The sequence below is a fragment of the Nesoenas mayeri genome, assembly GCF_963082525.1.
Source record: "Nesoenas mayeri genome assembly, chromosome: 4".
Classification (NCBI taxonomy): domain Eukaryota; kingdom Metazoa; phylum Chordata; class Aves; order Columbiformes; family Columbidae; genus Nesoenas; species Nesoenas mayeri.
In genome coordinates this window covers 46,546,812-46,569,953 of record NC_137540.1, presented here as the reverse complement: position 1 = coordinate 46,569,953, position 23,142 = coordinate 46,546,812, and the positions used below count along the sequence as shown (strand labels likewise).

The following is a 23,142-nucleotide window of genomic DNA, read 5'->3' as shown; positions in this document are numbered from 1 at the left end:
GTGTCTAAAGGATGGGAACTCATGGGAACCTGTAACAGGGAAATGCTCCAGGTTGTGTTTGACAATGAGATGAACATGAACTCCCAGTGCAGTACTGTGACCAGAGAGCTAATTTCATCCTTGGTTGTATAACTGAGACATCAAGAAGAATCAGGGAAGTTGTGTTTCCTTTTTATATGTAGCTAGTTGTATACTTTAGCCAGTTTTAGTGTCCAGATTATACTAAATATGTTCTTAAGTTGGGAAACATTTATAGAAATATCATAAGAATAGTGAAGTATTAAAAAAAAAAAAAAAGTTTAGATCAAAAGGCTGCAAGAGTTCATCATATTTAGCTTGTTAAGAAGAGAAAGGGAAGGTTTAATCACAATCTGTAAGCAGCTATATGGGGAATAAATTTGGGGAATTCATTTAGTACCATGATGGAATTTTCAGTCCAGCATATAAAAATAAAGATCAGTGACCCAATGAAGAAGAAAATAAGCAGACACAAACTAGAATTAAATTAGAAATGTATTGTTATTTTAATCACTTCTAAAACACTTCATCTTTGAGTTAAGATTGTTATATAGGTTAGAAAATATGTCTACACAGATAAGGGATTTGCCTGATTTACCATTAGTGCTATGAAAAGATAAATAATTTGCATAATGCTATTTGGCTTTTTATTTTATGAATCTTGTAAGGACATTAATAGAAAAATGAAGTATTATTATTTCTTCATATTTATGTTTGTGCTTTAGATTTATGGATAACCTACAAACTGAGGTTCTAGAGATAGAATTCCTCTCCTACTCTAATGGGATGAACACCATCAGTGAGGAGGACTTTGCCCATATTCTTCTGAGGTATACAAATGTGGAAAATACATCCAGTTACCTGGAAAACATGCGCTGCAGGATTCCTGAGGAAAAGGTAATTGTTTAGCTGGGACAGCACTGGGCCACAGCATCCAATCCTAGTGTCACCAAGATGAAAACATAGCCTTGTTGGGCTGAACAGGATTCTGTTACGGAATTAATTAGCACTAGGATTTTACTCTGATCATAAGATGAGTGTCTCATGTTTTTCAGATTACTTGCTGAATAAAAGGTAGAGGAATAAATAGCATAGGATTATGTTTCATAGGATTTAGCTAGTAATATTTTTGAAGTTTAAATAACAAAGCTTTATATTACATGAAAATTCAGTTTAAACTGCAAGAACCATATGAATTGAAAATATACAATTTTCTAGCAATGAGTCATTAAAAAAATCTTCTTTTTTCTTCTCTTTTGCACTGCCACTGGGATAGCACCTCTTCAGAAAAAACATTGATACCCTTTGTCTTCTTGTTTTATAGTCTTAATAGTGGATCACTTGTATATAGTTATTGATAGCTATGTGGTTCTTATTAATGGCTGAAGAGATAGAAAAGATAAGAAAGACAGTAAATGTGAAAAGGTAGATAGTTCTTCATTTGTTTAACAACAAATGTTTTGCCAGAAGTGAATCAGAGAAATGTAGTGGCAACTATGCATCAGTGGTAATCAATTGGGTAAGGTTAAATGTAGCTCTTCAAATAACGGATGCTTTGGATATACTTCTTTCATTCGTGTTTACATAAGGAGATCAGATTAATCTGTCCTGGAAATGTAACTCTTTCAATAGCTATGTATTTTGATAGCATTGACAGCAGAACTTGTGAAGAAAAGTAATAAACTAGTTCAGAGGGGTTTTTGTTTGGTTGGGTTTTGTTTTATTATGTTGGGGGGAGGGAGGGTTGTTTGGTTGTGGTGGTGGTGGTGGTGTTATTACTATTGTTATTATTATTACTGAAGTTATCTTGTAATTTCAGTCTACAGATTGAGATCAGTCAGCTGACCTGATAGAAACACATACCAACAATCTGTTCAAATATGTGGGTTATCTGATTCTTCCTGTGGTTGTACAGCAGTTAGGTCCACTGAGAGATAAATATAGCTGGGAAGTAGAAAGGGAAAGCAGGGCTGTCTGCTTTGCACCAGATCAGGTGTAAGATGAAGCGACAAGATTGGGATCAGAGTTCCTGCTCACTGACCCTTTCTGAGCTCCTGATCTAGCTGCTGGATGGCTCAGTTCTATCTACTCTGAAAGGTCTGTACAGCTTGCAGTATTCCAAGACAGTGCAACAGAAATGGTAGCAAGCTTTTTTTTGCAGGGTTCCCAGATGTTTTTCTGTAGGGTGAAATCAAGATTTCCACACATATGGAATCTGAAAAAAAAAAAAAATCATATTGTGGCTTGTATAACATCAATGATGTAAGTGTCACTTGGGTAACTGAAAAATAATGACAGTCATAGGTATAGAGAAATACTTCTTTGAATAGCAAAGGTGAAGTTGATTAAGTAAATATAAATACTGACGCTTTCATTTGATAAGAAGTATTCTTTGAAGTTCATCTCTAAGTTGTCCAGTGCTACTGTTCTGATAGCAAGTCTTCCACAGTAGTTTTTTCTTCTTGATCTCTGGTGGGACCATCAGCTAAGGAAAAATTCCATGTTAGGAAGCTGTATCACTCATTAACAGGTTTGCTTCTGCTACGTTCCGGGAATATCCTGGCACTTGACCAGTTCCATTTATCTCATATCCATATCCATTTATGTCATATGCTATACCTCCTTGAGTTAAAACAAGACATTGCCATTTTCCATGGCTCCATATCACTGGTGAGGTAAATGTGCTGTCAGTGCAGTGGAAGAAGTAAATCCTGTGACATCTCCTGTGCTGGCCATGGGCTTTTGAGAATGGGACTTTGCCTCATATTGTTACGGAGGCATTGTTCATATGTTTGCACTTTTTGTACAGTTGTAATAACATACAATTAGAAAACTATAAATTGCACTCTCTATTTTTATCACAGTGATCCACTGCAATACTAATACAAACTAGAAGATTCCATTTAGAAGAAAAGTTAGTCTAGCCTGTAGAGTAATAGACAGCTATTCTCACAGCTGTCAATGTTAATCTTCATGTCACCGTATGTAGGAGCCTCTAAAACAACACGATGATCATTTGGCATATTGTAGTCATGTTAAAATGTTTGGCTGGCACGCTGCCTGCTCACAGGATGTTTTCCCTGTTTTACTGACTAGATGTCAAACATTGATTCATTTAAGCTGGTAAATGGAATTACTACAAATATCAGCTCCTAAAGAAAGTCTATGCATTTTTAACAGCATTGGTGCATTAACATGAGTTTTCTTTGCTGTAGTAAAATATAATCTGTCCAAATAAATTAAAAAGTTTGTTTCCTTTTACATACAAAATAAATAGTGTCCAGTAGGAAACTTCTGGGATAGCTACATGTAAATAACTAACTTCCTATCTCAAAATGCAAAACATGGCAAATACAAAATGTTATTACAGTTGCCAGTTGAACAAAATAGGGTCCTAGGAAGAGAGAGAGACAGTAGAAAGCTGTATGGCCAACTCTCCAAGTGTCATTTTGTCTGCCTTTCTGCCTGTTTTGTGTCCTTTGCTGTTTTTCCTTGAGAGGAAATAAACATGTGTGATTGCAGATTATTTCAGCAGAAATTATGGAATTATGAAGTTAGATACTTTTCTTATTGCTAAAATGTTATGGAGTATGTACAGTTCAGCCGTGAACTACAGATGTGGCTCCTTTATCTCCCAGCCTAATCTCCAGTGTCAATTCTTGGCAGCAGTTTTCATCACTGCTGGAAACATGGAAGCTGCAAAAAGGCTTGTTTGAAGAACCAGCGGTTCTCAGCCTTTCCTACACAAAGGCTATTTTCCATCTAGACTGACCACCTTCTCTCTCATTATTTGGAAAGAGCCAGGATTTTTGCAGTAGCCTAACCTCTTACAGTATCTCCCACATTCGGAATCTTCACAGACAAATTGGTGCAAATTAAGGATTTTTAAAAAACCTTGTGAACCTAAAAATGTTAGCTCAGGATGTTGACAGCCATTCTGTATTATTGCTGCTTTACCATAGTACCTGAGGGTCCTAGTTGGGGACTGAAATTTCACTGATCTAAGTATTTCACAAATAAGTGACAAAATTACTCCAGTCCCAGAGGGTTTTCAGTTTGAACAGGGTGCAAGGAACAGAACTTGGATGTAAACCATTAGATGTCAAATGCAATGAAACAAGAAGACAGTATTGGTTAGTATTAGGAAATTAAGTTTTTAAGATAAAAATTCAAAGGAGAGTAAGGAGGTAGTTCTGCTTGTGTCTATGAGAGTTTTCTCCCAATTGTGAAGGACAGAACAGAGAACAAATATGCTTGTTGAGAAAAGCAATTCATGATGGAGATGGGTCAGGCTCTCCAATCAAACAGTTTATAAATCTTAGCTAGAGCTTAGGTAGGATCACTTGAGCAGTGGTTTACATCTCAAGTGGGTGGAGGCCTATTAAAGTATTTTATTTTAATGATGTTATGTGGCACTCCACATTTACCACAGTACTTGTTGTCTCACCTGTGTTCACACCCAACCTCTGCCATTTTCTCCTCTGCCACAAACCTACTTAGTATTTCTGTGTTCCACCATACCATATGATTATGTATGTCATTGAGGAGAGATGTGGGTCAAGATTTTAGTTTGAACAGAAAGGCTTACAGGTCTTTCTGTTTTATTCAGGTTTATTTTCAGAGAAAAATAGTTAAATAGGATAAAAGGCTAAAACCAGACAGAAGAATAGCCAGGAATGATAGTTACAGGAGACTGGGGAAATCAAGGTTTGAAGAATGCCATCCCATAGTCAGAATGGCTGACAGACTGTGGAGAATGAGACATAGGCAATGGTCCTGGCTTAATTCAAAGTCTCTGTTTAAGGTCTTTTTCAAAATTGATTTAGAGATAGTTTTTTGGGTCTTTGGATTTGTAGCTAAGATGAAAGAAATCAGAACAAATATCACAAGAAAAGGTGAGAAAATAAGTTCTTTTAACAAAAGCGCTTTCAGAGGAACTTTCACAGAAGATATTCTGAAGTCTCGTCAAAATGCAAAAGATGCCGATCCTTGATTCTTGGGAGTATCAGCTGAAAAGACCTAGATGTCTAAATTTGGATATGTAAAACCTTCACCTTAAAGTACAAAGCTTAAGTTACGTCACAACATGTATCTATGAATTAATTTCACAGTATCACAGTATGTTTGGGATTGGAAGGGACCTCAAAAGATCATCTAGTCCAATCCCCCTGCTGGAGCAGGAATGCCTAGGTGAGGTCGCACAGGAACATGTCCAGGCGGGTTTTGAATGTCTCCAGAGAAGGAGACTCCACAACCTCCCTGGGCAGCCTGTTCCGGTGCTCTGTCACCCTCACTGAGAAGAAGTGTTTTCTCAAATTTAAGTGGAACCTCTTGTGTTCCAGCTTGATCCCATTACCCCTTGTCCTATCATTGTTTGCCACTGAGAAGAGCCTGGCTCCGTCCTCGTGGCACTCACCCTTTATATATTTATAAGCATTAATAAGGTCACCCCTCAGTCTCCTCTTCTCCAAACTAGAGACCCAGCTCCCTCAGCCTTTCCTCATAAGGGAGGTGCTCCACTCCCTTAATCATCTTTGTTGCCCTACGCTGGACTCTCTCCAGCAGTTCCCTGTTCTGGAACTGAGGAGCCCAGAACTGGACACAATATTCCAGATGTGGTCTCACCAGGGCAGAGTAGAGGGGAAGGAGAACCTGTCTCGATCTACTAACCACCCCCCTTCTAATACACCCCAGGATACCATTGGCCTTCCTGGCCACAAGGGCACGGTGCTGGCTCATGGTCATCCTGTTGTCCACCAGGACCCCCAGGTCCCTTTCCCCTACACTGCTCTCTAATATGTAATTTCCCAACCTATACTGGAACCTGGGGTTGTTCCTGCCCAGATGCAGGACTCTACACTTTCCCTTGTTAAATTTCATTAGGTTATTCCCTGCCCAACTCTCCAGCCTGTCCAGGTCCCGCTGGATGGCAGCGCAGCCTTCTGGCGTGTCAGCCACTCCTCCCACCTTAGTGTCATCAGCAAACTTGCTGATAGTACACTCTATTCCCTCGTCTAAAATGTTAATGAATATATTGAATAATATTGGCCCCAGTACTGAGCCCTGAGGCACTCCACTAGATACTGGCCTCCAACTAGACTCCGCACCATTGACTACCACTTTCTGGCTTCTCTCCTTAAGCCAGTTTGCGACCCACCTCACTACTCTATTGTCTAGACCACACCTCTTCAACTTAGCTGTGAGGATGCTGTGGGAGACTGTGTCAAAGGCTTTACTGAAGTCAAGGTAGACCACATCCACCGCTCTGCCATTTAATGGCAATTTAATGTATTTATGTGAGCACACATACTCACATACATATGATAGCGGTTTGCAGGTTTTCAGTTGTAAACATATTCCAATATTCATACAAACTTAGACTCTTCTTCTCAATACTAACTGTCATATTGTAATAATTCTGGAATTCTTAAAGATTGCCTTAAACAATGAAACAATATTTTTTTCTTATTTTGGGTCAGAATCTGTTGCAGTGGCAAAGAGGAAAAATATCTTGCATACCTCAGGAAATTCCAATTCTTTATTGACTTTCAGTACGAATCTGTTTTTTTCAATGGGAGTATTATCTGTGCTGAAATGAAGTAGGTATTTGTAACTGCAAGGCTGTTTTATTCATTTGTCATCACAACTGTTAATTCTTATGGTGCATATTGTTCTTTTATTTTTTAGGGTATCACATTTGATGAGTTTAGATCATTTTTCCAATTCTTGAACAACCTGGAAGATTTTACAATTGCAATGCAAATGTATAATTTTGCGAGTCGTTCCATAGGTCAAGGTAAGTATTCGTATTTTTATGAAAATCTGTTGTTAAAGATACAGAACTGTTGACAAAAATACAAAAATGTTTTGTAATTCCTGGTTTGCAGTTTCAATGTCTGAGGTAAAAGGCTAAAAAGGCTGGGACTCCAGCTTTGAGGGGAGAAGGCTCGGTCATAGCATAAGAGATATGATAGAGCTTTACAAGTCATATAAGTGGTGGATAAGCTGAATGCAGAATAGTTGGTCACCAAATCCTACAATACAAGAGTTAAGAGACGCTTGATGACACCAGTAAGAGATCAGTTCCAAGCAAACAAGCATTTCTTTGCACGGTGAAGTGTCTGGAATCTGGCCTTCTGCAAAGGTTGTACAAGGAAACAGCATCAGAAGCTCCAAAGAGGGATTAGACAGATTTTTGAACAAATCAGTAAGTGTGTGATGAAAGAACTAGGCAAGTGTGTACTTATTAAAATCCTTAATATAACAGTTGAGGTGCTTGGGGAGTGCAAAGTGAAGAATATGTGAGGTGATCAGACTTGTGCGCTCTCTTCAAGTAGCATCTTCATGGGTCTGATGCAATAACAGCAGCATAGTCCTACCTCATGTGGCCTTGCCAAAGGAGTACACTATTTTCTCTGTGCTCTGTTTCTTAGGTTCTGCTTTGTGTCAATTAAGTAGATGCCATCGGTATATACGTAACATAGGTTTATATTAGAATATGATTTTCTAATTTTATTACACATAGTATAGCATATGGACTGTTATCTCGTGTGTAAAATAACTGATATCAATTAAGCAGTATCATTTGAGAACTACTTAGTTTAGAACTGTGAAATTCAATCCTAATTTTCACATTTTCCTGGTTTTGAGTGTTTAAATGTGAAACCTCAAGTTAAAAATTTGCTTGTATTTCAAATTACGTTGTCCACAAAGTAGGATTGCATTCATGTATTCTATTTTTTCTTCTGATGTTCTCCTTATGCAGATGAATTCAAACGTGCTGTGTATGTAGCCACAGGTGTGAAGCTTTCTCCACATTTGGTGAACACAGTGTTCAAGATTTTTGATGTCGACAGAGACGACCAGTTGAGTTATAAAGAATTTATCGGTATTATGAAAGACAGACTCAATCGAGGGTTTAGGGTAAGGATTCTAAATTTTATAGTTATCTTAGTTGACTTTGCTACTTACCTTAGCACCTGTAGCACCAGTAGGCTGCAAACCAACAGTGTGTATGTTTAAAGGCAAATGTTTTGTGGAAATCCTGAAGCAGTCTATAAGATAAATTTCTTCTTGATATTTTTTAATTGGAAAGCAATACATAGAGGATGTAATGTACCCTCATAGTACACAAATCAAATTGGAGATGAGAAATCCCGTCCATACTGTCATTTCTTCTGTATTGTGTGATAGATTGGCATTAAGGAGTTTAACAAAGGTATCAATTATATCTGGGTTGTTTGCAGGGAAAAGAGAGCTCATCTCTCTTAAACTCTGGCAGTTTAATTAAAGGTCAACCACTGCTTCTTCTAAAACGCTATTTAAAATACCAAGTATTGATAATGACTGTTGGAAAGAGTTGCAGCAGAAGATAGCTTTTATTTTCAAATAAAGAATTAATGAAGTGGTGCTGAACAATGCTATATTTTAGTTCAAAGTTGCTTTTGAGAATTGAACCCTGTATCTAATATAGTAAATTACAAGAAGCTAGAGGGCAGGAAGTTACTTGCAGAAAATTTTCATAGGGAACAAGCTTTTATATCATGCTTTACCTTTTAGGCCTTGCTGCCCTCTTCAGGTTCTGTGGAGTACAGGGAAACTTCATAGTAGCAGAAAAGTTTTTAATTAGAGCATGATCAGGAAAAGTCACTTTTTTTTTCTTTATATGACAGGTGTTAACATTTTTAACTAAATGTAAAGTGGTGCTCTTACTGATAACCTAACCCCTTAGACATAAATCTTAAACTGTATTATGGTTCCTAAATTCACATTTCAGTATGTTATTTCTGTAATGTAATTTTAGTCATTTTTAGTTAGCTTCCTAAATATAATTTTAGACATTTCTGTGGTGTTGAGTCTAATAGTGTACTTGTCATTTTTGTAATATTATGATTGAGCGTAATATGTGGATAACAACCACTGCATTTGTAACAAACTTATTTCCTCGTTGGTCATCAATTCCTTTTATTATGGTGTGGGAATGATTGTTTCATAACCGTTTCAAGATGTTCAGCTATATGTTTTAATTGTTTATTAATTGTAAGTGTGCAGTGTATGTTAATTGAACCAGAAAAGTCTGCTTACTAAGTAATTCTTGTAAATGTATTACGTTTTTATTTCACAAAATGCATGACAGAAATCACCTGTAATCCTTAAGAATCTCTATCATCCAGCACTATTCTGTCTAATGCTTTCTTTTGCCAAAGCCACTATAAAATATTGCAGTGGGCTATAAAAGAATAGCCAGTGATGTTCAGAAGAACAGCACTGTCTTTCTTAAATGCTATGTCTAATTTTAATTAGATGAATCTCCTGGATTGGATAGGACATGATCACGATTTGGTTCTATAATTCAGTAATATGCAGACATGTTAGATTATTCAGAAGCATGCATTCTCTTCACTAATCAGTAGTATTCTAAGAAATTTACAGTACAGTACCAAACTTAGGAATTACAATTTCCTCTAAGTTTCCATAAAGGCAAAATTTTGCCTTTTCACTTTAGTAAACACCCTCCCCTCGCCCAGCTCAGTCTTGGTTTAGAATGAAAAGAACACATAAGAACCTTTTGCTCGGAACAAATGGGCAGAAAGTGTCATTAATTGCTTCCTATAGTTTGTACATTAAAAGTTAACAGTATTTAGTGTGGCCAGAACAAGTAGAAGTTTGCCCTTTTGCTCCTACAATGTGAAGGGCTCAAATGTTGTCTTGTGCTACATCAAAACTAACAAATCACTAACCTTTTCTTTGTTAATAACTGTCTTTCAAATCCATATTAAGATTTAGTTAGTTCAGTTGTAGAGATAAAAGAACATTATAGCTTTTGTTTATGCAGTATTTTGTGGCAACTTGGAAACCTTTGGCCTGAGAAATTTGCACCTGTTTATGAAATATAAATACCTGACTTTAATGTTAAGTATCCTACAGTTAATGTCTGCCCAAATCAATGTAGTCTCTGATGATCACTCTAAAACATCTAAAAATAATATTTTCAAATATTAAATTTTCAAATATATTTTCAAACATAAAAATATTAATTTTAACATATATTTAAGGTGTGCTTTTGGAAAAGTGTCTTAAAGAGTTTATCAAATGAAATTTCTCTCATTTGAAACCTTTTTTGGTTTAATAGTTTAAAACAAATTAGTATGTTAATCTGCCATCAAGCGGTCAGTTAAAGTATTGCCATAAGCGTATTAAAATGTGCAGACATGAAAAGCTGTATTTTTGCTGGCTAGTTTGGTTTAAAATAGCTATTTCCTCTTCTTTTAATTTAAAAATATATAAGAATATTTCCTTTCCTTTATAAAATCCATTTTAAAACTGAAAGATTTAGAACTTAATGACTAAATGATAAACATCTTACCTAGCACATACTGTACTGTATCTTCTAGCTATTTGTCACCGAAAGCCATTTTTTTGTATTTTCACAATACCGTTGTCTTATGCTTACCTCTGGCTGCCTTCACATGTTGTCTGCATCTGCGCACCTCTCCATCTTCTGCTCCACAGGGCTACAAGCCTGTACAGAGGTACACTACTTTCAAATCCTGCGTGAGGAAGGAGCTCTATAGCAGATAAATGACGGTATGTGTTAGCCGCCCCGTCTGAGTGTGCTGGCATGCTTGCAGGAATGGCTGAATGTTAAACTGTCACTGCTTTGTTCTCTGTTCCAAAATTCAGGAATAGGTTCTCTGACTGTGAGCAGCGTAGTAGCTCAAAATGTCACGTTGTGTTTTCTGACTGAAGCAATGGAATTTTATGCTGGAGCTGGCAATGGCTGACTCGCACTCTCACTGTTTTGTAAGCCAGCTGCAATTTTGTACTATGTTTGAAATAGGGAAAAGTATTCTTTCATAATTCCTGTTGCTGTTTTCTGTCTGTCTTGTGACCACTTTTCAAGTAATTTCCCAGATACATGTAGCTAATAAGTATTTATCAATGAAGATTGTAGAGGCAGATTTTTCTTCCTGAGAGACTGTTAGTAATTTGATTCTCTTTTGATTTATACAGTTACACTTTCAAAAACAATACTGTGTCGTTGGCTCGGTTAATGTTATATCGACAATTTTCAAAAATAGGCACTTTGCCCATATGCGATAACCATGGCTATTTCTGCATATCCACTACATGAATATTCATTCTTACAGTTAGATTGTACTGTGGGTTTCAGTGTAAAAACTGGGGTGTGCATGTTCTGTAGCCATATTGCAGAGTCACAGAATCATTTCAGTTGGAAGAGACCCTCGGGATCATTGAGTCCAACCATAACCTAACTCTAGCACTGTTGTGAAACTGTTTGTCACATGGTGGACACAGCAGAAACAAGTCAGTACACATTTATCTTCTTACATAAAGCAAGAATTTGTTCTTTTGCAATTTAAGGTTTTGGTGCCAGCACTTTTTTCCTGTTTTTATTTGTGGACTTTTCAGCAGTTGCTAGGAAGGCTGTTAGTGGTTAATGTAGGTCCCAGATGTATTGTTGTGCAGAAGGGAGGAACAGAGATGTGCAAACCATGACAAACAAGGCCCCATGAGTGGACCTGGGGGGCAGCCAACACATCTTGTGTGCTCCCAAACCAGGAGGGTTTGACTGTTGTTCCTCCACTTTTTTTAATTCTCAGGCACAATATTAAGCTGAGATTTTTTTGTTGAATAACCATAGATGCCTCTATACATCATCATATTGGCATCTGACCTTCTGGATCCTTCCCTTCCTATCCTGTGCCTCTCTGAGCACTCATATGCCACTGAGTGCGCCAGGCCTCTGTCTCCAGTCTTCCCCAACTCTCACACAGCATGGCATGAAAACAAAGAATCTTGGATCCTGTTTATCTGGGGCAATGGCTGTTTTCCAGCAACAGTGTAAAATCTAATTCTGTAAGGATGAGAGGTGGGGTCCATTTACCCAGCCGAGAGCCCACCAGCTTTCCAGTCCCACTAGTATTTTCCTTTTGTAGACCCCTGTGCAAGACAGGTAAGAGAGGGGGAATATAGCTGAACTGTTGACCTATTCCCATGCCACAACACATCATGTATCACAAACTTTGTTCTTTGAGACTATTCAGACCATTTTTTTTCAGTGAAGTGTCACAACTTTTGAACAGGCTGGTTCTCTGAAATTCAGCAGTAAAGATGGCTTGGGGCATGTCCAGGCTTATGCAGCTGATTTATCCTCCTAGAAAGAAGACAAGAGTTCTGTTTGATCTGCATATGCTTTTCTCCTGCATCTAACATTTAGCATCATAGGATTATTTCTTTATTATTTTGATTAATTATTAACATTTTTTAAAATTATACTTCCTTTTTAGAAGTATAACCCAAATACTGAAGCATTGTACTAATATGTGAGGAACAGAAAAGGAAATTTGATCTTAACAAACAAACCATCTAGTTTCTCCACCTGGTTAATGGGAAGTGTAAATACTAATGAAATAGTTAAAACAACACTTCAGTAAACCAACTCACCAGTCACGCAAGAGGAAATTCATGGCTTTCAGTTAATTTTATGTAACTTCATCTCTTTGAAACATTTGGCTCTCAAAATGTCCTTTCTTCTTTTCCTATATCTTTTTAAAATAATTTTTAGCAGTACTTTGTCTTTTTGCCCCCACTAATTCTGCTACAACCTACATTGTATTCGTATATCAAGTTTTCTGTAAACTGTAAATCTTTCAAGATACAGAACAGCTATTACAGGAAACTGGCAAAATGCTATACAGTCATGATGCTTCCCTAGTAACTTCAGTGGAGAGTATGTGACCAAGTGGAAAAAAATGCAGTGATGCAAAAGAATCCAATATCTCATCATCAAGCCTAATAAAATGAGCTTGGTGACAAAAGGAGAGCCTGTGGTAAAAGCATCAAGTTTACATACATCAACACCTTGACAGAGATCTGAATTCAGGCAATACATTCATTCATTCTTTGTTGAGATGGATTAAACTGGGGAAACAATACACAGTAGAGATTTGTAACATTTAATAATAGTATGTCTACACTATGCAGTGGGAGAACCTTAAAAACATACCTGGATACAGTGGGAGGAAAATGTCCCAGTGACATGTGAAAGCGTTGTAGAGTATGTGGGTAAAACGTTCTTTCTATGGATTTTGTACACTGAAAGGAGATGCAACAACAATGCATCCATTAGAAATAAGTAGATGAACATTTAATGTACTTCAGTGTTTCTTTTACTGATTTTCACAAACATTTTTCTGAACCTGTTTCATAAAGGAAAAAATAAATGTGTACCTTAAAGAACTGATTAATCAACTGACTGTGCTTTTGTTAAATAATACAATGCATTTTGCAAGTAATGCATCTTTTTGTAAGATTGTCTATAAATCTCAACTAAATAATGCATTCATGTAAGTATTTTTTCTAATATTTCATTTAAAGTCTCAATTATATACTGCTGTGGATTAGATTCTTTTCTGAATATATACAACTTCTGCATCATGTTCTATGCTTTTTAGTTATACAAGATGAGTAATAAAAATAAATGGAAAATGAGTTTTACTCTCTAATGGTTGGTTTTAACATAGTGCAATGTCACAATATTTTTAACTTCTTCACTCAATTCAACCAAACCAGACAATCTCTCACCTTGACATGGTAACCATTTACATCTAGATACTGGACTTAATTTCTAAGATGGATGACAATTTAAAATTACTTGTAAATCCTTCTGATGTATCTACAGTTAAAATTCCTGTTCCTTATTTAGCTTTGTTCCCCAGTCGATGTAATACTTAGCTCCTCTCCATCCTTCTGTACTTACTATCAAGACAGGCTTGTGAAGGTAGGAATAGCAGAAGAAATAATGAGATCCAGGGGTAACCACAGACGACACAGAGTCCAGCCGCTCTCCCAGGCCAGCTTTTGGCCAATATTCCTCTCCTTTCACTGAGCAATGAACTACAATGCAGTTTAGGATTAAAGTAACTTCCTATAACGAAGCTTTCGTATCATCCACCTATTTTGTATTTGGCTTTTGCTCCAGTTTCATGAATATCAATAATCTTCTATGCTTTTTACTTGGTGTTAGAGGTGACTTTTTTAGTCCAGAGTCAACATGAAGAAGCAAGAAACAAAACTAGAGAGAGAGCAGAACATACTTGAATAAAGAGGAAATCCTTTCTTGCAGCTTTTACTATACACAGGCTCTTTGTTGAATGCTAACTGTGTGCTGTGAGGTGAGGATGCATTCTGAATACTTAACCTGTCTATGGATTTATAACTCTTATTTTACAGAAGTGCTTCTGAGCCATAGAAGTATTTGATCTTTCGTGGGTTTAATATTAAAACAGATATGTAGTTTGTATGAGTCTGAGTCAATTTTAATGTAATATTAAGGAATTTAGTGAACAATATCTTTTTCCAATTGTATGTTTTTCACTTTTCACAGGAGACTCCAAAGTATGGTTGGAAGGAATATTACTCTTGTGTGATGACTGTAACCAGTGAACATCTCAGAGATCTATGGAAGCAATTTCGGAGACGAGATATGCTGAGATAAAGGAAGGAAGAAAGAAGGAATATCTGCACTGGGTAGAACTATTACTCCCATGAATTCTTAATGAAGAATAAACTAACCCAGGTGAATTGTGAATCTTCCAGCTGCAGCAGAAAACATGGGACTTCTTTTCCACTTAATGTAGTGATCAACAGCTCTTATAGCTCCTTTTCAGTATTTTATTTAAAAAACAAACTATCACCTGATTGGCAGAAGCCTTTTTTTTAAGAACATATTTTGAATATTGTTTTTTCAGGTTATGTTTGTCATTTAAAAGAAAACAAAAATAAGCGTTACACCTGGGTAGGCAGGTGTTTTGGCAACAAACTGCCCACATCAGCTTAGACTGTGAATTTGCTCTCAGTTTGTGCTAAATTGATAATGAGAAAACGTTATATACAAGTTGGATGTACAAATTAAGCTCCTAGAAGCTAACAGAGCTGTTATTTTAAAAAGTATAAAGCTGCCATGGTTATAATGTGAATGATGGGTATTTACCTAGGAATGGTACTGTATGGACTATAATGTTCAGATTTTCCAAGTCTTACTATTGTGTTTATTAATTTATCCTTAAAAAAAAAGTACAGATTTAAAAATGTCTTACAAGCAGTTATGTTGAAGAAAAGTCAAAATGTTCAAATTCACATAAAGTAAACCACTTTGTAGTATTTATTATAGAATTTATTGCCATATGTATAAATTCACTGGTATATTTCTGGTAGAGTAAAACTTCATGTGTTTCTTGTGAATAGTGCACTTTTATACGAAGTAAGATGTGGCACTGAATAGAAATTATAGTTATCTAACTTGCTACTTTGGAATGCAGTATCTGAAAAATAGATAAATAACTTGTGTCAAACAAAAAACCAAAACAAAACATGAATGCATGCAGCAAGACACAGCAACACTCACCAAGTGATATTCTTTGAATATTATACATCAAATAGTAGACATAAATTAGACCTTACAAAAGCAATCAGTAGGCACCATGACCTTTCATGCCTTTCAGGTTTAGATGTTACTGAAACAGTGATAAGGACTCTGTTACATTTGGTTTTCATTCTCTAAACTTTTTCTTTGCTATTCAGCAGTAGTGTTTTTCCTTACTCCCTTTCAAGATTATTGTTAGGTGGTGTGAATTAAACCCAATCAATCACGAACATGTATTTCTTATCTCCTCCTTGAAAAGGTTCACTAGCCATTAAATAAGTCAGTATCTATTTAGGAACAATCTGTGCCTTGAATCTGTGCCTATTCTAGCTGAATACACACACTAAAACTAATGTCAGTAAATTGTTATTGGAAAGGCAGATACTGGGTGGACTACGAAAATTAAAATATAACCAAAAAATAGTTTTAAATCCTCTATTACTCAAAATACATGTAAGCAAACATTTCAAAATTGTATTTAGTGCACACGTTGCTCAGATACCATCTTACATTACATATGAATAGAAAAGATGTGTAGCATCTGTGTAAGTAAACTTACATTCAGAAATGTGTAATTTATAGTAAGATTTATCTCTGCTAAAAAATCAAAACAAAATCCAAAGGAAGATATTTTTTTAAGAAATTCCAATCAGTAATCTTAGAAATAAAAAAATGTGCTAGGTGTGGCTCTTTTTCTGAGAAAAAGCCAGTTCAGAAAGCTTTTGAAGAATGCTACTTTAGTTAATATTTCATTATAAATACTTAACAAATTTCCACCATGGCATCCTTAAACTACTGACAACTAGAAAAATAAAATAAATTGGGATAAAGACACAACAGCACATGGATAAGCTGCAATCCCTGTGCTATCATTTAGGGAATTAATTGTATTCAAGGTGTCGTCTTGGTACGCAGAACTGTCTGAGTGCTTCTTTATTGACAGGGTTCCCCTCCTTCCTTGTCCCTCACCGCTGCCCGTTCACAGAGACCCTCCCCTCTGAGGAAGCAGCGGCACCATCATCATCCAGCTCCTCCACTGCCCAAGGCAATAGTGCACTTTGCTTTTACGGCTGGCTTGAGACAATTTTATCATTTTTCTATATATTTCCTAACTATAGTCACTTAATATAAAATGGAATGTGAAAGTGGCAGATTAGTTTTTAAGAATCTTTTTTCTCATGTTTAATAATAAGTTATTTAATATAAATATGAATATATGCATATGATAGTCTTGTTTATTTCAAAATAAATGCACTTGAAACTAATTTTCTTTGCAGTGTATATCATTAAAATTCTTTTGTCATTAAAAAAAATCTTCTTTTTTGTAACATGAATGTACAAGTGCTTTGAATTAGACCATCTCACCATGACAAAAAAATTAGACTTTTTGGCTTCTTTCAGTCATTTCTTTAGATAGCTTTGGGTTTTTTTGCCACAGAATTCTCTTTAAAAGAGCTGGAAGTACAAGGACAGACAGGTGAGAACAAAGCAGGGTAATGGGACACGCCATCTGCTCTGGAGGCACCCCTTGGACAGGCAGCACTCGGTGTGCTCCAGAAAACCTTGTTCAAAATCCGACAGATCCCTGGCAGCAGAGAAAACGTGTACACTGCAACTGAATCATGTGATAGTTGTGTAGACTAAGGCTTTTAGTAAAACCAGTTCTTGTTCTCTTCAGTAAGCTAAGAAAATAAGAATATAAGAAGATCCTCGGTTGATGCGTATGAACTGCCCAGTGGTGCCCAGAGAAGCTGTAAATTGTGATGAGATGGAAACTGTCACACCGGCAGCTTTGGGTGGCTTTGTGATACCAACTTTGATCTGAGCCCTGATGAATTCCTCATTGCCAGCAGAATATCCCGTTGTGCAAGCTGCTCCCTGCTAATCTTCTGATGCTTAAAGTCACACAGGCAGTTTCCTTCCTTGCGTGTTTTGATGCTAAGTCAATACAAATTACTTGCACTGCAAGAGCATGTATTGTGTGCCACAGAAGAACGTTAACAGCCTGAAAAAACTAAATAACTACTCAATGGTGACTTGAGGCATATTGTTGGTCATACTGCCTGGGGGTTTTTTTAGTTATTTGATCTCTATTCCACCTAAGTATCATCAGGGATAAGGATGCTTTGAAACAAAATGAGGAAAAAACATAGATGAATTTTTCACTTTGCTTTGATTCAACATTGCATAATATTCTTCACCTAATGAGGTGGTTTGCTGTCTTGTCCCTCTGAGGAGACTTTCAAGACAGTTTCTAGCAAAAAACTCCTGACCGGTATTTGCAGAAGGCGAAGAAACAGACCAGCAGCTCACTATTCAAAAAATGAATCTCAAACACGACTAATTTGTAGCAATACCAAGACTGAACTCTCCTTAAAATTGAGCCAAAACTAAAATGTTTTCTAAAATATGTGAGGTCTGAATGTGCAGTATTTTTCCCTGCATCTGAAAATCCATGAAAGCACTTGGCACCCTGAACCTGTCAGCAGATGGTGCCCTTGGATATATTATGTTCTTTTTCTTACACAATTAAATACAGGGGGATGTGCTTTAATCTTGAATGGGTAATGTTAATTCTTACCACAACGTTGACTTACAAATTCCTCCCACAGTGGAAGATGATTATTAGCTAGGAGTGTTCCATAGAAATATTAGTACCCACTTGAAAAATCTTAATATAAAATACCTGATTTTATTTATATAAACATGCATGGAAACAGCAAAATACTAAACATATTTAAGTTTTAGTAATACGTTTGTGTTTATTCAATGTAAGCAAATAACTATTACACCTGGTTTTGTTTTTGTTTTTTAAAGTATGCAGAGCTGAGTTACCTATTTATATGTCCACCATAATTTAAAAATAAGTGAAGTGAAATTGTCATTACACAGGAACTTTCCAGTTTCTGCTTCATAGCTATCCATTGCAAGTAACTTTTCATTTACAGTTTTCTTCTGACAATAAATGTATAATCCTTCTCCTTTCTAAGCAGACATACCTAGACACCACAGTTTTTTATTAAGTGGTTTTACTGTGAAGTGGGTTTAGGTGATTTGCCTGAAGTTGTAAGTTCTGGTTTGAAACAATGAACTTGAACTCACTGTAACCCTGATTCAGAAGCTCCAACCTACATTCAAAAGAGTGTAGTGCTGTAAAAATAAATGAACTTTTAAGTATTCAAATCTCTTCAGTAAAATACTGAGCCTGAAGGCAGTCACCTAGGCTCTCCGAAAAACACATGCAAAGAATTGCACAAGATCCAGAAATACTACAAACTCTTTTAAATCAGCAATCTAGCTAAACAAGTTAGCCACTGACTATAGGGACATCATACGATGTTGCTCCTGGGAGCTGTGCATTCTCCTGTGCTTTCTTTCCTGGCCGGTAGCATGTGTGTGACAGGGATGAGATGGCTCAGTTAGTAACACAGCAAAAAACCCCACACGTGTGTACAGATGTGATTCCACGAAAACAGCGCCCTGTTCCAAAAGTGATCGGGACAGCAATGAGAAGGTGTGGAAATACATTGCCTGGAGCAGAGATGAAGAGCAGGATAATGGCAGGCTGGATTCAGAGATACTTGAGCTGCTGTGGTTGTTGCTATCAAATTATGCTTCTTGTCAGAGGTGACAAAGCTTGTGAAGAGAATATGCCCTTGCACTTGGAAAGGAGCAGGGACTGTAATCCAGAAGAGCCTGTTTGGGGCAGATGCCCCTAAAATGCTGCCGAAGCTTTTACTTCCTCTGGTCCTCCAAATCTTCCATCCTTTTCTATATTATTTCATAATGGCAGTGGACAAATTCCCAAAATTGGCATACAGACTGGCAATTAAAACATTTTCAATGGGAAGTGGAAAGAGATACATTGTGGCTGTTGCTGCGTTTTGTGCAGAGACATATTCTGAGGACTCCCAGCAACAGAAAGTGTGAACATGAGCGGGTATCTCATCCTGGACAATGGCCAAACCTGGATGTGTGACTGAGCGGTTCAGCTCTGTCAAGGCATTTCAGGGCACTACCCAGTAAAACTGCGTTTAAATTGTCTGCAGGAGAATCCTGATCTAAAAAAAACCAAAGACATTGTCAGACTGGTACTTTTACATTTAGATGCCTACTTTTGGAGTCAACTATTAAGCCAAATAACTTCTCCAAAGGGCAGAAACCACTGTTTAGGTGCACACAGCATGGGATGGCACTAGATGGGATAAGGTTTTGTGCATGCTGCTCTTCAGGGGCTTTCCACTCGAGTGGCTGTGATTTCTGCCTAAGCAGAGACATGTACAATAGAACTGGTTTAATTTTTTCCCATGTTCCCCACCCTGAGCAGTAGAAGGGGAAGCAGCAGGAGAATGAAAACTCCAAGATGAATGCATCTGGATTAAAAAAAAAAACAAACCAAACCAAAACAAACAAAAACTAAAAAATTACTGCTGAAAGTGACAGAACGGTGGGTGAGTGATAAGCCCAAATAGGACTTTAAACAACTTCCCTGAAGGCAGGCTGACAAATACAGTAGTATCAATCCAGAGGTAGCAATCAAGAAATTCCAGGAGGGATTTCAATCTTGGAAAATTGCTAAATGAGCCTCTGCTGTGGAGAACCAGGTAAATTTCGACATTGTGGAAAAGCAAGAAAAAAAGAATAATCATATGACAACAGTTAGGCTTGGGTATCTAAACAGTTGCAAATAATTACATATCTAACTAGGATGAAGCGAGAGCAAGAAGATGAATATGTGTAGGCCAGCCCTTCCATTAAAATACATCTGACAGCTGGACTGAGACTGGACAGGCTGCTAAGCTGCTTGTTTTCACGTAGCTGGGAGCCACGAACTATACCCAGATGGTACCTGTCTCCAGCTGGGATGCACCATACGTTTTCAAAGTGATATCTTATGCCAGAGACATTGTGGAGAGATTTCTTTTTCTGTGAGTGCTAAGTGTGGTCCAACACGCAAACGTTCTGCAGAAAGCAAACGGCACGGTCACTGTCATGAAGGTCAGAGAGCATCCCCATAGAGCCACTGGTTTACCTAATCAGTTCTGTGTGTCTGTGTCTCCGTGTATTCCTGCTTCTAGCTGCTGGGATGTGTATTGCATTTGTGTGAGAGCAAATACGTATACTCCTGTCCCGTTGTCCCTCCTTCTGTTGCTGCTTCTTCGCCGAATATGTGGGACCTGGTAGGGGAGAAAGTATTCCCCCCTATCAGATTGTTTACATAGAGATGTTCAGAAGCTATAAGCTGTTAGTTCCCAGTCAGGTTCTCTGAAAAATACTAATAAGTTAAGAACATTTTGCTTGTGTGTTTATCACTCCCTGTATTCTTCACATAATTATTTTGAGATTTTTTAATTGAACAAATAATGAGTTGAGTGTAATTTTATAGCTGAAATATAATGAGCTAGATACACATATGGTATTTCCTGCTACTCATCATAACCTATGAATGGACAGTAAATGTGAACATCTGTGGCTGCCTTTGGATATTAAATCTGCAAGAGGCTAAATGAATGCTGAAGTAATTCTTTGACAAATGCTCTTTTACTGCAGTACTGTTGTATTCAAATAACATATACATTAAGAACACTGTTAATTCACACAATCACTTTTGTGGCCCATTTAACTTTTTTATTGTTATTGTTCTGCAACTTTATGACCTCTCAAACTGGTACAAAACTGAGTTCTGAAGAGACTCGCTATGCTAAACTATTGATAACAGATAATTTTTCTCTGCCATATATTAAACATCTCCCTTGCTTGAGTTTCCCTTTTATTTTGCTGCCATCACTTTATGAGATTGATTATCAAGACCTGTTTATCACATCTTAATAAAATATATTCAAGTCATCTGTGTAACTTCATTAGATGTGTACAAACCTTCTACTGCTGTTCTACGTGGACATCTTACTAACATCAGATTTCCTAGTACAGTTCCTTCCTTCTTAAATGCACCAAAATGCTATTAACAGCTGTCTATATACAGTGAGCATTGTAGGCATGCGGCATGATCTGGTTATAAATTAAATATCAAAGAACTCTTAATGTCAGCAATTAGAACCACAGCGTAGTTCTCTACCTAAAGGTGACTCAACAAAGCAGAGCCCCCTGGACTTGCCCAGGAGTAGTTTTTAATTAGGACTGCATGCTAGGGTACCAAGATGACTTCCTTTAGAATGAGGCACTGTTTGTGCTCTTCACTTCTGTATCTGAACCCGGCTGAATCAACCTGTCACGACATGTGGAAGGAGAGAGCATCTGCTTTGTTAGCATCATCTGATCAAGGACCTTGTCAAGCGGAATGATAAGGAGAAGGGGGGAAGACAAACATAAAGAGGCACAAACCCAACCCCTGAACAAGGCTCACAGAGACAACAGCAGGGAGCAACCTGCCCAGCCAGACTGACCAGTCAGGGTATGTGGAACAGGAGGATGCTTGTTTCAGTAAGATGAGCTGGACAAGGACCTTGTCAAAATGCAGCGAGCACCGAGCCCTGACAGCCAAAGAAGAGAAGAGAACTTGGCTGTCAGTACTTGTGCAAGTCCTGTATGTAGGTGATATTGAAACTGATGCTGGTTGACAGCAGAAAGCAGCGGCCACATCCACCAGCCTGGAATGGAGACACCAGGTCCTTGAGCTGGGCTTCAGTAGGTGGGCAGGAGGACACATGGTCCTGGAGCTGCAGGTGGCAGCCCCTTCTTATAACCGCCCTTCAGACTACCTAGGTTGCACAACCTGATACAGAAAATAGTCAGATATAGTAACGTAAGAAATGTATTCCAGAAAAGACACTTTTAAAAAAGAAAAATCCACCAGCAATACCTTGCATATACTTTGCCTGAGGGGAAAAACTGAGTGGTGCCACTTATGACAAGAACATTTTGTTTCAATTTGCCAGACACTCCAGCCTCCTCCTCAAACCCCAGCTACCTTCAACCCAGCTCCTGACAAGAAGCCTGTAAATTACCTTTGTTTCCACTACTATTTTCTTGTGAATGTTTAATACAAGCATGAAAAAACTCTGACCCAACTAACCTCTCCTGTTGCAGAGAGAGACTGCCCGAGTACAGTCATTTGGGAAATGTGTCCATGAATACCTACGGTTTAGATTATCCCAGGATTTACTTCTGCTGCAATGCAATGCTCCTTTGGATATGCTCATTCTTGAGCTGTTCTGCAAAAAAAAAAAAATAAATAAATAAAATCTGCAGGTTGTACCACAGAGGAAGGAGAAAAGGCATGGAAGGAAGGGTCTCTCATGACCCACCTGGAGAGTGATGGGAGTCATGGAGGGAACAGAAGGCAAATCTAGTTTTTCCATAACATTCACTATACCTCTACTTTTTAAATGTATAATATTTAATTCCCCATCACACAAAAGCTTTTCTTAAGTTATTATATTCCAGCCTTTTGATGGTATCATATTTTGTTCATTTCTTTTCTATAATGACTATACATTGCAGAGATGGTTTCACTGAGCCATTCACAGTGATATATGAGTCTTTTTCTTGAATAGGCAAAGATCATTTACTGCCATGGGATATGTAATATTCCTCTCAACACATCATTCTGTATTGCTCATTCACATGGCTCACCGTGGCTAACTGGAATTCCTTGGCCCCATCTTACGGTAATGAAGGGCACGTAATTTTGCATTATGTGAAAACACTGCAGCCAT

General features: G+C 37.4%; 1 protein-coding gene across 1 annotated transcript in view; it reads left to right on the top strand.

Annotated features, from left to right (window-relative positions):
- Positions 1–10,599, top strand: part of MICU3 (mitochondrial calcium uptake family member 3) — a gene marked incomplete at both ends in the record, with an annotated part of 47,435 nt that extends 36,836 nt beyond the window's left edge. Inside the window, 4 exons of the mRNA XM_080344123.1 lie at positions 744–915; positions 6,706–6,814; positions 7,784–7,941; positions 10,531–10,599. Of these exons, the coding sequence (XP_080200249.1) occupies positions 744–915; positions 6,706–6,814; positions 7,784–7,941; positions 10,531–10,599 (508 nt within the window). The remainder of the gene's footprint in view (positions 1–743; positions 916–6,705; positions 6,815–7,783; positions 7,942–10,530) is intronic.
- Positions 10,600–23,142: the final 12,543 nt, after the last annotated feature.